At 49.9% G+C, this 14,794-nt stretch overlaps 1 protein-coding gene across 1 annotated transcript in view; it reads left to right on the forward strand.

The window, feature by feature from the left end:
• Positions 1-720: 720 nt before the first annotated feature.
• Positions 721-14,794, forward strand: part of commd10 (COMM domain containing 10) — a 58,957-nt gene continuing 44,883 nt past the window's right edge. The window contains exons 1-5 of the mRNA XM_086173338.1: positions 721-836; positions 1,425-1,515; positions 1,908-2,018; positions 3,113-3,268; positions 8,492-8,602. Coding sequence (XP_086029464.1) covers positions 808-836; positions 1,425-1,515; positions 1,908-2,018; positions 3,113-3,268; positions 8,492-8,602 — 498 coding nt within the window. The 5' untranslated portion in view covers positions 721-807. The remainder of the gene's footprint in view (positions 837-1,424; positions 1,516-1,907; positions 2,019-3,112; positions 3,269-8,491; positions 8,603-14,794) is intronic.

Below are 14,794 nucleotides of genomic sequence, written 5' to 3' on the forward strand. Positions count from 1 at the left end.
CAAACAGCCAGTGCTGCCAGACAGATGTTCGGAAAAACAAGATCGCGTATGGTGTATCTGCAATCTTTTGAGGAGAATACGCGTTTGTTTCATCCCTGCTTTGACTTCATTGTTTTCCGTGGAAACAATCAACGTTTATAACACCGGACGAGGACGCTTGAATTGTATGCTATTGAGACTGGTGTGAGGGAGAGCTAATACATTTTTAATTGGCAGTAAATAATTTACTGAGGATCATTTGATCCCATTCGCATGGTTCAGACCAGGTATCTATAATTGATTTGGAGGAACTAAACAGAATGAAGTTGCTTATGAGTCAATGAAAGGAAGAGTTTAGCTGAAGCGATGGATTGTTATTCACTTAAGTTCATTCACACCGGCCAGTTTTTATTCCGTTTGCGGAGTATTTTGCTGTTGTCGCGGCTGGATGGCGCTATTTGTCTATTTCTCTTCCGATAGTCACCGGCGCCCATTCCAAGGATGATATAATGCACCCATTAAGGTGTAATAATTATTAATAATAATTATTAACGGCAAGAATAATTATTAACTCCGCGCAGTTAGAAAACGAGATAAATGTACAGTTCAACCTTAGTGTGGGATAAAACCAATTTACTCGCGATTTCAGCGCGCCGGTCACATGACTCCTCACATGACCAAACAGGAAGTGAATGGCGGCTCGTGATTGGCTGACTCTGCAGCAGTGGCGCTCACATGACTCACCACGTGACCAGAGCTCTGAGGATGGCGCCGCTGTGACTCCGCTCAGCTGCTTCTTGTTTGTATTGTGTCTTAATTTGCAGCGTAATGGCTTCAATAATCAAAGAAACACCAAGGTTGGATGATTTATTTATGTTTTTCCTGAATTCCTCACCGAACACGACGAATGTTTTCCCAGCTGTAGCTTAGCTGGAAGGCGAACCCCTCCCGGAAATGATGATTGTTGTGAATGAAGTGTGTGACTGCTGTTAGCTTGTTATCGATCAACAACGCTGCCAAATGTCTCTTCAACCCAAACGCTTTTCTCAAAATATAACATCTGCAATGTAGGGGCTTCAAGTTTCAATCAAGCCTCCGTGCAGTTTATGTTTCAAACAGCCTGTTAGTCAAATCAAAATTGAAATGTGAAAAGACATCAACGTGACTCCAGTGTGTTTCCACGTGTGTTTGCAGAGTTTACAGCAGTCCTTAAATGTCAACGAATGTCATTTAAGAGTCAACGATGACATGTGCCCAGTCTAGAAACGTTTCCCTCTGCAATGAAATTCTTAATTTGCTGTCCACAGTGAATCCAGATAATTTGGTACACAAAGATAAGCAACTAATAATAAGAACCTTATAGCAAAGAAATGTAAACAGTCTTGACAGGATGTGCAAATTGATCGGAAACGACCGTAACGCTCACGCTATTCTTTTCCAAACAGCGTAAAGGAGGCGGTGACTTTCATCAATGCAATCGATGAGAACAAGTTCTCCCGTCTGATCTCCCGCATCATACAGAGGCTGCATCTGAAGGTACCGGGGCTTTACAAAGTTATCCGTGCCAAAGACAAGAGGCCTGCGAGGCTTCCAGCAAAGCTGTAGCGCCGCAGAGCCACTGCATGCATAATAACCCGGTGGAGCTGCAGGGAGGCTCTCCTGGAATGAGTACACATGGCCTGATTTTTAACACAATGCATGGCTTCGTCCTGGGGAAAAATCCATCCCTTTTAACACAGTGGCTATAATTAGTCTTGTTTTCTGACTCATACGATGCGGCATCATTCTGCACGGTTGCTAGTCCACCTTAGTATTGTTCTCTGCAAGTGTCAGGGCCTCGGGCAGAAAACAATTCCGACATTAATGAGGACAAACGAGATCTTTTGCCTCCCTCGTCCGGACAGAGACGACCTGTGTTTCCTCCGCAGGGAGAGCGGACGTTCAGTGAGGAGGAGATGCACAAACTGCAAACCGCCCTTTCGTTGGATAAACGCGCCCTCGGCCTGGTCCTGGAAACCACTGCCTTCATTCTAGAGCAGGTAAGCGGTGGATGAAGTTTTCACAAGGTTTCTCAAGGCTGATAATTATAACAGGAACGCAGTACTTTCATAACAACACAATGTTGCTTTGAAAGTACCGTATTTCCACACTTCCCCCTTTAACGTTCTCATGGTGTCCTCTACTACGGCCACCTGACAACAACACCTACATAAGCATACAAGTGTGCGTATTTTAAAACAGAGCGGGAGCTAAACTGAGTTTGGTATTCACATTTTCTACCGGTAATCGTCATCAATCAGACCCATGGAAGTCCTCATCCTCTGTTTCTGATTTATGCGCTAAATCCCCATCAAACATGCCAGCTTCACTTTCTTCACTGTCAGAAAATGATGCCGGATTTTGCGAAAGCTGGAACAACAGTTCCAGCAGAAATATCAGCCCGAGCGTCTACAACCCATTTGCAAATTGTGGCGTAACTCGCCCGGCGCTGCCCTCCCCTCTTAGTGAATCCGTGGTCTCCAAGAAGACTTTTCGTACCCCGTTGTGCGACTCGCTACCGTGCTGGTCCCCTTCTTCTCCACAGTGACTCACCGGGAGCTCGAAAGTGCACGGCACCTCGTCCATGTTGGCGATGTGGCTGGATGTGTTCGTCGGCCATGTTTTCAGGGTTGTTACAACGACGATGTTCCGCATAACTCACATTACCGTTCTTTTACATGCAATCAACGCCCACACTTCCCCTTTTAACGTTCTCATGGTGTCTCTACTACGTCCACCTTACAAAAACAACACACACAGGGCGCACTGCACTATAGGGCGCCGCACAATTTGAAGAAAATCTAAGACTTTTATGTGCGCCTTATAGTCGTGAAAATACGGTACTGTGTTCCTCTCAAGTACTCGACGTTTCTAGAGAGTAAACGGTGATGTGGCGTACAAGTGGGAACGAGGGGAAAAAAACTTGACTGCACCTGAGGACCGTTTTCTTTTAAGCTGAAAAGAGAAGCGCTCGTTTGAGGTGACTTGGTTTTAATAATGAGCTCCCTCCTCCAGCTGGGGTCGCTGTTGTATTTGTTCAGGAAGAGTGTTTTGTTGAGTGTGGATAATCCTCTCCGCCCCCCCTCTTCTCCAGGCAGTGTATCTCAACGTGAAGCCGGCGTCTCTGCAGCAGCAGCTGCAGGCCATCCATCTAAGCCCAGACAAGGCCGAGGCCATCTCTCAAACCTGGGCCACCTCTGGCCCGGAGCTGGTGGAGGGGCTTAAGCAGAATATCTTTGCCCCAAAGAAGGTGAGGCTTAAATAAAACTTTTTTTCCATGGTTCTCGTCAGTCGGCGCGGAGAAAGCGTTTCACACCGACGACACACACTTTTTCTATTTGCAGTATAAGACGTTAAGGGAATTCGCCAGAAGTCGTCTGATCCGTAATCTCCCCTTCAGTCCTCCTTCCTGCAGCCGGGAGTGAGAACTTTCCATCCCGGTGCTTAGTTTACACTTCAGAGTGATGTTTGAATAGCAATTGTTCCAGTTTTTGATTCAAATCAACTTTACCGTCATTAGACATGTAGAAGTACATGGTAACGGAGTGCAGTTTAGCCTCTAACTAGAAGTGCAGCAGTTGCAGACATATATCAGATTAACAGTATACACGTGGTGTGTCAGTAATTTACCGTAATTTCCAGACTATTGAGAGCACCTAAAAATAAACAGCACCGTCTAAAAATAACCAAATAAATCCATGTGTTCATCTATAGGCCGCACTGGTCCATAAGCCGCAGGTGTCCACGTTGTAACTTGAGATATTTACACGCAAACATTTTATTCAACTTTGAATACATACGGGCAACATCCACACATCTGACACTTTTCTCCACCCATTCCAACCTGCTTGGACCCGTCTCTTCACCTCTTCTCCACACTCGCTCTGAACTGTTGACTCCAAGTACCTGAAATCCTCCAGCTTCTTGATCTCCACTCCCTGTAGCCTCACCGTTCCACCCGAGTTCCTCTCATTCACACACATATATTCTGTCTTGCTGCGACTAACTTTCATTCCTCTCCTTTCCAGAGCATACCTCCATCTCTCTAGATGTTCCTCTACCTGTTCTCTGCTCTCACTCCAGATCACAATGTCATCCGCAAACATCACGGTCCATGGGGATTCCTGTCTAACCTCATCTGTCAGCCTATCCATCACCATTGCGAACAAGAAGGGGCTCAGAGCTGATCCCTGATGGAGTCCCACCTCCATCTTGAGCTTCTCTGTTACCCCTACAGCACACCGTACCAGTGTCTCACAGCGAGCATACATGTCCTGCACCAGACTGGCATACTTCTCTGCCACTCCAGACTTCCTCATACAATACCAGAGCTCCTCTCTTGGCACCCTGTCATATGCTTTTTCTAGGTCTACGAAAACACAATGCAGCTCCCTCTGGCCTTCTCTGTACTTCTCTATTAGCATTCTCAACGCAAATACTGCATCTGCCGTACTCTTCCTAGGCATGAAGCCATACTGCTGTTCACAAATGCTGACTTCTGCTCTCAGTCTAGTTTCCACTACTCTTTCCCATAACTTCATTGTATGGCTCATCAACTTTATCCGTCTGTAGTTGCCACAGTTCTGCACATCCCCTTTATTCTTAAAAATTGGCACCATCACACTTTGTCTCCATTCTTCAGGCATCTTCTCTCTCTCTAAGATCCTGTTGAATAATCTAGTCAGAAAATCTACCGCTGCCTCTCCTAGACACTTCCACACCTCCACAGGTATATCATCAGGACCGACTGCTTTTCCACTCTTCATCCTCTTCAATGCCTTCCTCACTTCACTTTTCCTAATCTCTGCTACTTTGTGGTCTACAATAGTCACCTCTTCTACCCTTGCCTCTCTTTCATTTTCCACATTCATCAGTTCTTCAAAGTACTCTTTCCATCTTCCCATCACTCTTCTAGCATCTGTCAACACATTTCCCTCTCTGTCCTTAATCACCCGGACCTGCTGTACATCCTTTCCATCTTTATCTCTCTGTTTCGCCAACCTGTATAGATCATTCTCACCCTCCTTACTATCCAACCGAGCATACAAGTCATCGTACGCCCTTTGTTTCGCCTTTGCTACCTCTATCTTTACCTTTCGCCGCACCTCCCTGAACTCCTGTCTATTCTCTTCAGTCCTCTCAGTATCCCACTTCTTCTTCGCTAACCGCTTTCTCTGTATATACTCCTGCACTTCCTCATTCCACCACCAAGTCTCCTTATCTACTTTCCTTCCAGATGACACACCAAGTACTCTTCTACCTGTCTCCCTGATAACACTAGCTGTAGTTGTCCAATCATCTGGAAGCTCACCCTGACCACCCAGACCCTTTCTCAACTCCTCCCTGAAAACCATGCAACACTTCTCCCTTTTCAGCTTCCACCACTTTGTCCTCTGCTCTGTCTTTGTCCTCTTCATCTACCTTGTCACCAGAGTCATCCTACAAACCACCATCCTATGCTGTCTGGCTACACTCTCACCCACAACTACTTTGCAGTCACTGATCTCTTTCAGGTTACCTCGTCTATACAAGATGTAGTCTACCTGCGTGCTCCTACCTCCGCTCTTATAAGTTACCCTATGTTCCTGTTTTTTCTGGAAAAAGGCGTTCACTGCAGCCATTTCCATCCTTTTTGCAAAATCTACCACCATCTGTCCCTCGGCATTCCTATCCTGGATACCAAATCTGCCCATCACTTCTTCATCCCCTCTATTGCCTTCACCAACATGTCCATTGAAGTCTGCACCAATGACCACTCTCTCATCTCTGGGGATATTCTGCCTCACTTCATCCAACTCATTCCAGAACTTCTCTTCAAACTCACATCCCACCTGCAGGGCATAGCCACGAACAGCATTGAGCATCGCACCTTCAGTTTTCAGTTTCAGACTCATGAGTCTATCTGACATTCTTTTCACCTCCAGAACATGCCTAACAAACTCCTCCTTCAAGATAACTACTCTCCCTCCCCTTCTACTACCCCTCCGCTGTGTTTTTGTTGTCCTCTGCTCTGTGCACCAATGGATGACGTCTCCTGTGCTGCTTAAAAACAATTCGCAAAAGTGAAATCAAATGACAAAAGAACCCTCAAGGTTATTTTCCCGGCCTTAGAGTGCAGAATGACGTTCAGGAGGGGGATTGTCACCTTCACTGCCATCCACATCTGCCCTCCCCGGGGTGCACGTGGGTGCACGTGGGTGCACGTGGGTGCACGCAGGACTTTGCCGGTTCAGCCCAGAAGATGCAAGCGGAGAGATGGAATTATGTAACATTTCCATAAACCGTCCGGCTTCCTGGACGCTTCTGCTCCTCCCCGCCGCTCCCTTCAGGGGCCTCAGCCAATCAGCTGCCTCCATCTAACCTTCTGCTCTCACACCATCTAACCTCCTGTCCTCCTCCCCTCCATCTGGAAACCTTCTCTCTGCTCTTCATCCAGACCTCCTCCAACCTCAGCATCCTTCTACCCAGATCTTCTCCATCCCTCCTCTCTCCATGTCCAAACCATCTCAGAACCTGTGGTTTCCTCCTGAACCATCTTCACCCCTGTTGACTCCAGCTCTGCTCCCTTTCTTCTCCTCAGTGTCTCCGAACCAAACAACATGGCTGCTCTTCACCTCCATCTTCTCTACCTTTCCTTTCCTTCTGGCCCACACACTTTTTACCTCCACCTCTTCTCCACCGCTCTTGAACGTTGACCCTCGGTACTTAAACTCCTCCACCTTCTTCATCTCCACCCCTGTAGCCTCACAGTTCCACGAAGGTCCCTCTCATTCACACACATGTACTCTGTCTTGCGGAGGCGAACCTCCACCTCTCCTGATGTCCCCCATCATCTCACTGTAGATCACAGTGTCATCTGCAAACATGATCATCCACGGTGGTCCCTGTGTGACCTCCTGTGTCAGCCTGTCCATAATATGGCAAGAAAACACCTCTTCCAAAACCTCAGGTGTTGATGAGGAGCCACAGCTCCTGAGCTCCATCTCCAAACGCTCCTCATCACGTTCTGCTTCCCGGTCCCCGGTTTAGGACCTTCTACAGAAGCTCTGGATGGTGCCGACCGTCTTCCTGGTCCGAATCTGCAGAGAGCTGCTGGTCTGCTTCCATGTTTCGACAACTCGTGTCGCGTTTCCTTCGGCAAAACCGAATTTGTGGACGTTGCAGGACGTTGGTGTTCGTCTGGAAAACCCTCCACGCCACCAGACGCCTCTCCGGCCTTTTCAGCGGCGTTCTGATTTTTCGCAGCGAGCTTTGGAACGCGACTTCGCTTCTGCGGCGGACCGAAGCCTTGCCTCCCGCTCGCTGCTCTGACGCTCGGCGTGGAGTCGGCAAGAAAACCATGAATAACAAACGATGTTTGTGTCACAGAGGTGTATTTATAGTTGTCCAGATTCAAACTGAATATTTACGGGTTGAAATTCCTCTGATTCATTAATGTTTCCATCCTGAAAGCAACAGATCACAGAGCCGGGACGTTTATTGATGCTAACGTGATGCTAGTCGGGGGTTGTGACACACACACACACACACACACACACACACACACACACACTTGTCCTGCGCTGCTTTCCAAACACCCGTCTCCAATAAGTCACACGTGGTTTATTACGGCGTCGTAAAGCGCTCGGCTGCGGCGCCTTGACTCCGGCGCCCTGATCCATCGCCTCGCCCTGGGCTGTCAGATGAATGATTGCCATCAGAAGGGTTTTTATTTTTTCTGGCCTCTCGCTGACCTCCTGCGCTCTGATGAGATGTTAAACATCAACTCTTGATTGTGGGATTGGTGGAGGAGAAGACGATTGGCGTCACCCGTGACATTCCCAGGTGCAGGTCAGCGACTCAGGAATCGTCGTCCTCTCCCAGAGATGACCTTCACTCTTCTGTGTTTGCTCAAACCTCCTGGGTTCAGACGTGGTCGTCTCCGGTCCGGCGGTGAACTTCTAGTGACCCCTGGTGGGACCCGCTGAAGATCTCCGGCGGGACAGCTCCATCTGACATCTGCTCCGGTTCCATGGTTGGAGCGGTGGGATCATCAGATCTTCTCCTCTCCCTTTGGGTCGCCCCCTTCATCTGCCTCCATCTAACCATCTCCTCTCCATCCATAAACCTCCTCTCTGGTCTCCTTCAAGGTCTCAGACCTTGCAGGTTGAACCTCAGCATCCCTCCACCCAGATCTTTACCATCCCTCCTCTGTCCATGACTTTCTACCCACGTTCTGTCCCTCTGAGGGACTCCTTCTAGAACCTTCCAGACACCGTAGCTTCCCTTTCCACCTGGCTGGAGCTCCTCTATCTCCCCCTGTCGGTGAAGGTGCTGGCCGGGTCGTTCCTCTTAGCGCCGCTGTCATTGCGACCTTTTCTCTCAGTTGAAGGTCAAATCATCAAATGTCCATCCAGCGGGTAAAAGTAACGTCCTCCTCGGCGGCGTCTCTTCGTCCTCCAAAGCAACCATCGTACCGTCCTGTGTTTTCCAGCTGGGGTTCGTCGGCTGGCAGCTGAACCTGCAGATGGCCCAGTCCAGCCAGGCCAGGCTGAAGTCCCCCGGCGCCGTCCTCCAACTCGGCCTCTGCGGCGAAGACTCGGAGGTACGAACACACACACACACACACGCACACACAGTGGGCTGGGTTAACGACACCGCAACAACAGCACATCTTTGCATCATGGCAACGTGAGAGATGCTTCTAATCTGGGCGTCTCCGTGAGCAGACGGAGATCCCCGAGGTGGCCGGGTGTCGGGGGACGTCGTTACCGCCGACCGCCGAGGTCCCGCCGGCCCCTCGGGTGTTCGGTCCCGCAACGGCGTCGGAGCTCTTTGCCGCCGCCGGTCCTGCGTCCCCGATGAACGCTCGCGTTAAAAATAAAATGTATTTTCTGAAATGTCTTTGTTCGGACGGCGGTGAGCTAACGCGGCGCTAGCCGGGCCCCCGCGGGGCCTCCTTCCCCTCCCTCGCTCAGTCGATAGGTGGGAAGACGGTCTGGTTCTGTGGCGCGATCGTCCAAACGGAGGAAAAGCGACTAGTTATTCTGCTTGATGAACCCGCAGTATCAATAGATTCCCGGTCTGAAGGCGCCGCCGACGCGTTGATGGACGTGTCAGACGCGTCAGCGTTGTAATTGCCCGTTAGTAACCGCGCACGTTTTCTTTTTTTCCACGACGCTCCGGCTGTCGTGATTGACAGTCGGAGTCTGAAGGTCTCGGTTTCCGATGGTCCCGCCCTCCACCTTCAACGTGAGATATTCAAACGGATGCCGCTCTGAAAGGCAGGCCTATAGGCGGGCGCCGGGGAAAATATATATGTGTTTTCCATATCTTTGTGGATGCAAGAGCTGCAGGATCCCTTTTTCTATTTGGACTATTTTCTGCCACGTTTTCCCCGGGCGGGTAAGAAGAGCATTAATTTATTTAAATCCACTTACACAATTCCCCCCTTGTGGGCCGTGATAGCTGGCGGCTCGAGCGAGCGGAGGCTGGTTCAAAGTGTGCGAGGATCATCGCAGCCGCCTCCCAACCCAGGAGCCGCTCGCCCTCCGGCCTGCGGGGGGCGCTGTTGGCTTACAGTTAGCGGCGAGCGCGGAGAGGGTACCTCGTTTGACTCTGCGTCGAAGCAAGTTTGAGTGTTATATAAAAAAAAAAAAAAAAAATGTTTTGGCATTATTTTTGGGTCTGATTAGTTACCTGATGTAACTTCTCTCCCAAATTCGAGAGGAATAACAGCGAGGAGTCGGATCCACGCTCAGCTGAGAGCGTCACGCCAACGACGGCGCGGGTTTATGACATGTTTTCTGCAAGAGGAAGCAATGAGAGGAGAAAAAACAAACTACAAATCGGAGGAATTAAAGCATCGGCATACGAATACAACACGGCGCAGAGCGTAAAGTGGCGGCGGGGAAGGCGAGGACGGCGAGGACGGCGAGGACGGCGAGGACGGCGAGGACGGCGAGGACGGCCCCGCGCTTGTTATTGATGGCTCGGAGCCGGAGAGGAAGAAGAGGCTCTCCTGTCCGACCAGCCTCCCGCTTCATTAACGCGCTCCCCGAGGAGGAAGGCAGCCGGGGTGCTTTGCATCTCCCTCGCTAAACATCGCAGACGTGCAGAACATCTGCAAGAGGAGCTGTCAGGCGTCTCCTTCACATCTGCCCAGGTTCTCCGCCCTTTTCCCCCCTGAAAGCTTAACTCCCGATGGGCTTCTGGCTGCAGACCTGTTGACAAGTTTGTTCCCAGAAGGAGATGAAGATGCAGGGGGGGGGGGGGGGGGGGTCGCCACTCGCTGTCTCTGCAAACCTCCCTCAGATGTGTGGAGTGCTATCAGCGATGGGTTTCCATATCTGGAGATAATGGCGTGCGTTCACCCAGAGCTCCGTCTGGGAGAGGTTGAAAATGAACTGCACTTCTTATTTTATTGTCCATTATATTACAATTGCAGATTCGGGCTGTAAAATATCTGCGCTACCTGTTCTTCCCGGGGAGGATATTACCTCCCGCTCGCCGGGGCGCTTTATATCCTGCGTGTTGAACGCGGTGGCGGCGACACGCCATGTTTTATCGCCGCGATGTCAGAGGAACTGGACCTGTGGTGGGAGCACCTTCCATCAGAGGGCTTGGAGACCATTTAACATTTAAACAGTTGGTAAAAAAAAAAGAATAGACGGATAGTCTTTCTTCTCCAGTTGTGCGTGACTGGAGACGAAGATGCACAAAGCCACGTCTTCGGTCCGTATGAAGACGCTCCAGGAAACCAGGAACAGCAAAACCTGAGCCGTCAGTCCAGAGTGATGGGTTTATTTTCCATCCTCAGCTGCTCGGGAACTGGGAGTCTGAATAGCGGGGAAGTAAAGGTCGAAGTAAAAGTCAGGATTCGTGGCTTTCTAATTTGTGCTGAGCTGAATAAGAACTCCTCCAGATGAATTAACACCAAAATAAACACGAGACTTGAGGCAGTCGTTTTGCGCAGGATGAGCCTTTGACTTCCACGTGGCCGCCTCGGTCCGTGAAGTGGCGTTTAAACACAGTGGGACGCGCCGACGCCGCCAGCTAGCTCAGAGGAAACCATGGCAAACACGAGCGAGGTGTGTGTGTGCGCGGCGGACTCGTCCGCGAAGAGACAAAGAAGCGGTGGCGGGTGAGATACGATGACGGAGAACGTCATCTGTGAGGAGGTTGGAGATGTTTACGGGGATGGACAGTGGACGGACGAGGCGTTCAAAGACGGTCGGAGACGGTTTGACGGTTTTAGAAAGAGAAGCGGCTTCACTCCGTCCATAAATGGAGTTTCGACATAAAGTGGAGGAAAAGTGTGCACGTTCCATTTAGCATGGCATGGTAGCTTTAAGGGTGGAGCCCGTAAGCTAAGTTAAGGAGAGAGAACCAAATGAAAAAACTCCACTGCCGGCTTCTTGGTCCCATCTTCATGATAAATACACTTCATTAAAACACTTTATTTCTTGACACTCTCTTGTATTATGTATTATCATTTTTTTATAGGTACCTTGTGATTTATAAAGTACATTCTTCTTATTCAAATGACATAACCAAGCCAGGGTCTGGAACAGATTCATTGCATTAACAATCATTTTAACAGGGAAATTGAATTTGATATACGAGCAGATAAAGTCAGGAGTCCACTCCTGCGTCCAGCAGAGAGAGAGCTTTGCAGAGGAAGCTCCGCTAGCTGGCAGACGCTCGCTCAGCGCCGAGCAGCAGATTCTCATGTCGGGGATTCGACACCGAGACGTCAGAGCTGGAACCCACAGCCTGCCATGAGAAGATCCTGTTTTTTGACGCAGCGCTTGAACCTGCCTTTTCTCACTGAAGCGTCACCTTGGACGGAGTTGGTATCCAGGCCAAATGTGTGTGTGTGTGTGTGTGTGTGTGTGTGTGTGTGTGTGACACGGCAACGCTCCAATATCTCCCTGTGCAGGATATAGAGGTGTGTGTGTGTGTGTGTGAGCACTCCTTTATAAATATATGTGCATCAGGACCTTTGCGGTGGCTCTGTAGCTCCTCGCACATCCAGGTGTGTTTTCTAGGATGCAGCCGGAGGAGAAGGTGCTTTCAGGTCTGAGGGAAACGGACGATTAGATCTTTGCTGAGCGACTGTTAGCGACTGTTAGCACAAGACTGCTGCAGATTAGCATGAGTGTTCATTCAAAGACAACGTGTCAGGCTGCGATCCCGCTCTCTTTTCGTCCGGTCTTCTTCTCAAAGGCCGCGGTCGCAGCTCTTGCTAGCACCTTTTTACTCCAGCAGCAAAGTTCAACTTCACCTGCGCTCCGTTTACTCCCATTCTCTCTTTTACTTGTTGTTTTCTTCAGCTTTACGGCATGCGCCTCCTCCGACGTACCTTTAGCTTTAACCTTAGCCTGGTTCGCTCCTCAGATCTGAAACATGTTGGACGTGTCGACGCCTTGCCGCTCCCCTTCTGCTGCCGTAAAAACCTCCGATTGCATGACTGAGCGCATTGTTAGCCAAGCGAACGAAAAGAAGAGGCAGCGGCAGCTGTGATGGACGCGCCAGGTGGAACTCAAGGGTTTTTAAAGCGGGATTTGGAAGTTAGGACGCTGAATTTGCAGGATGGGAGACCCTGGCGCCAGGGAGCAGGGTGGCTCTCAGAGGATCCATGTCCTATCCAAGATCTGTCTGATTCAGAGTTGCTGATAATGGCCATTTTTATGATCTGTAAAATTGCAGTGAGTGTTTTACCGTTGGGTTTTTCTCCGTCCGTAAATGCAGGTTCCAGTTGCAGAGTGAATTTACGGCACCGTTGACCGAGTCGTCGTGAACGAACAGGTCAAATTCGCACCGTCATTGAAACTTTTGTTTTGTCAACGTGAATCTGATGTTCCTCATCCTGCTGTGAGATTCAGTCAACCTCCTTTATGGTTTTGGACTGTGAGAGGAACCTCGAGAACATGGAGACTCCACACGAAACCCCCCTCTGGTTCTGAATTGAACCGTGAAGCCTCCTGCCGCGCCGCCTCCATGTTGAACCAGAAGTTTGAAAGCCAAATGCAGTGATTCCAATGAGAAGCGCTGGTGGAGCGGAGGTCCAGATGGAGTGACGTCTGCCAACATCTAATCCCGGAGCAAAGGGTTGGCCTTCACACAATGAGCCCTTCTTGCTGGGATTCTCTCTGAGGGCGCGGATCATATTTGCCGAGTCGTCTCAGCACGAGTCGCTTCTGTCGGCGAGTTTACCGGCGGCTCCTATCGGCGTGAACCTCATTGCCCCTTCAAATGGACCCCGGTTTCCTGAGCGGAGCACGCCGTGCACAATCAGACCGTGACCCGGTCGCACCGTTGTGTTAAATCATGAATCCGGTTCGCGCCGACTCGAGGAAAGGTGGCGGCGTGGAGCCGATCCTTTTCTTCCACGCACCTGGAAAAGGTTATCTTAGCCCACTTGTTTTTTTACCTTTCAAAACACCCAAACACCGCGGCTAACACGGCCTTTTAGCACCTCGGAAGAGAAACAAGCTCATTAAACCAATTCCTGCCTCCTTCCCGGGCTCTGCCGGATGTTTCTAAATCCTGGAGCAACTTGTTAAATTATGCTGAAAGGCAGAACCGCCTCCGTGAACAAAGTAATGACCAGAAGAATCACAGTAACAGCATCGCAAATCTATTCATTCAGTCAGTCGTGTTCCGTAGCGCGTATCCTGCGCTCTGGGGGTGACCCCGGACGGTGACCCCGGACCGGCCATCCACTGTGAAGCTCCTGCAGGTGTTTGGACAGTTGGAGGAACCCGGAGAACATGGAGACTTCACACAGGAAGCTCCCCGTGGGAAGCCAACCGGGGACCTCGTATCATAAGTAAATAATCAATGTATCGGTGGTTATATGTCGGTTAGGTAGTGCTCAGGTAGGTAGAGCTGGACGTCCAGCCTTCTCGTGGAGGTCAGAGGTCAGGAGCGCAGGAGGTACAAAGAGCTTGTTGAGCTTGTTAAACAAAAGGACACAGAAGCCAGTCGGTCCTGCCGGAGCTCCCGGGGTGTCCGCCATTGTTACTGGATCCTGTCAGCTACTAGCATGTAGCTGTTAGCACTACGGATAGATCATTACATTACATCACATTACATTTGGCAGACGCTTTTATCCAAAGCGACTTACAATAGAGGACATAGGGACGGCAAATACACTTGCAAATACAAGATGCACAGGAAATATACAGAACAGTAAGCTTGGGTTAGTGAGGGTTTTTTTTTTTTGACAAAGACATACACAAACGTACACACACACACACACACACTGCATAGCCTAACTTGCTGCCTAACCTGATCTGGGGCATCAGCGCAGTAAAAAGTCCTGAAAGAGAAAAGTTTTCACCTGTTTCTTGAAGGTTGAGAGAGATGATGCTCGTCTTGTTGCTTCCGGAAGTTTGTTCCGCCACTGAGGTAGTAGAACTGAGAACAGTTTTGCCTGAGATCGCTTAGAGCGAGCAGAAGGTACTGCTAGTAGGTTTGTATCAGAGGAACGCGGCTCTCTGCCGGGAACATAAGGTCTTATCATTTGGTTCAGACATGCTGGACCTGTTCCTGAGGTGGTTTTGAAGGCCAGGGTCAGGACCTTATGCTTGATCCCGGCAGCTACTGGATGAACAGAGGTGTAACATGAGCCCTTTTGGGTTGAGTGAATACCAACCGTGCCGCAGCATTCTGTACCATCTGCGGCGGTTTTATTGCACGAGCAGGTCGTCCAGCGAGGAGGGACTCGCAGTCGTCCAGGCGGGAGATGAACATGGCCTGAACCAATAGCTGTGCCGACTGTTGGGTCAGG

Source organism: Fistularia commersonii, chromosome 26 (assembly GCF_037954325.1).
Source record: "Fistularia commersonii isolate RoL2024-O1a breed Wild chromosome 26, RoL_Fcom_v1.0, whole genome shotgun sequence".
Classification (NCBI taxonomy): domain Eukaryota; kingdom Metazoa; phylum Chordata; class Actinopteri; order Syngnathiformes; family Fistulariidae; genus Fistularia; species Fistularia commersonii.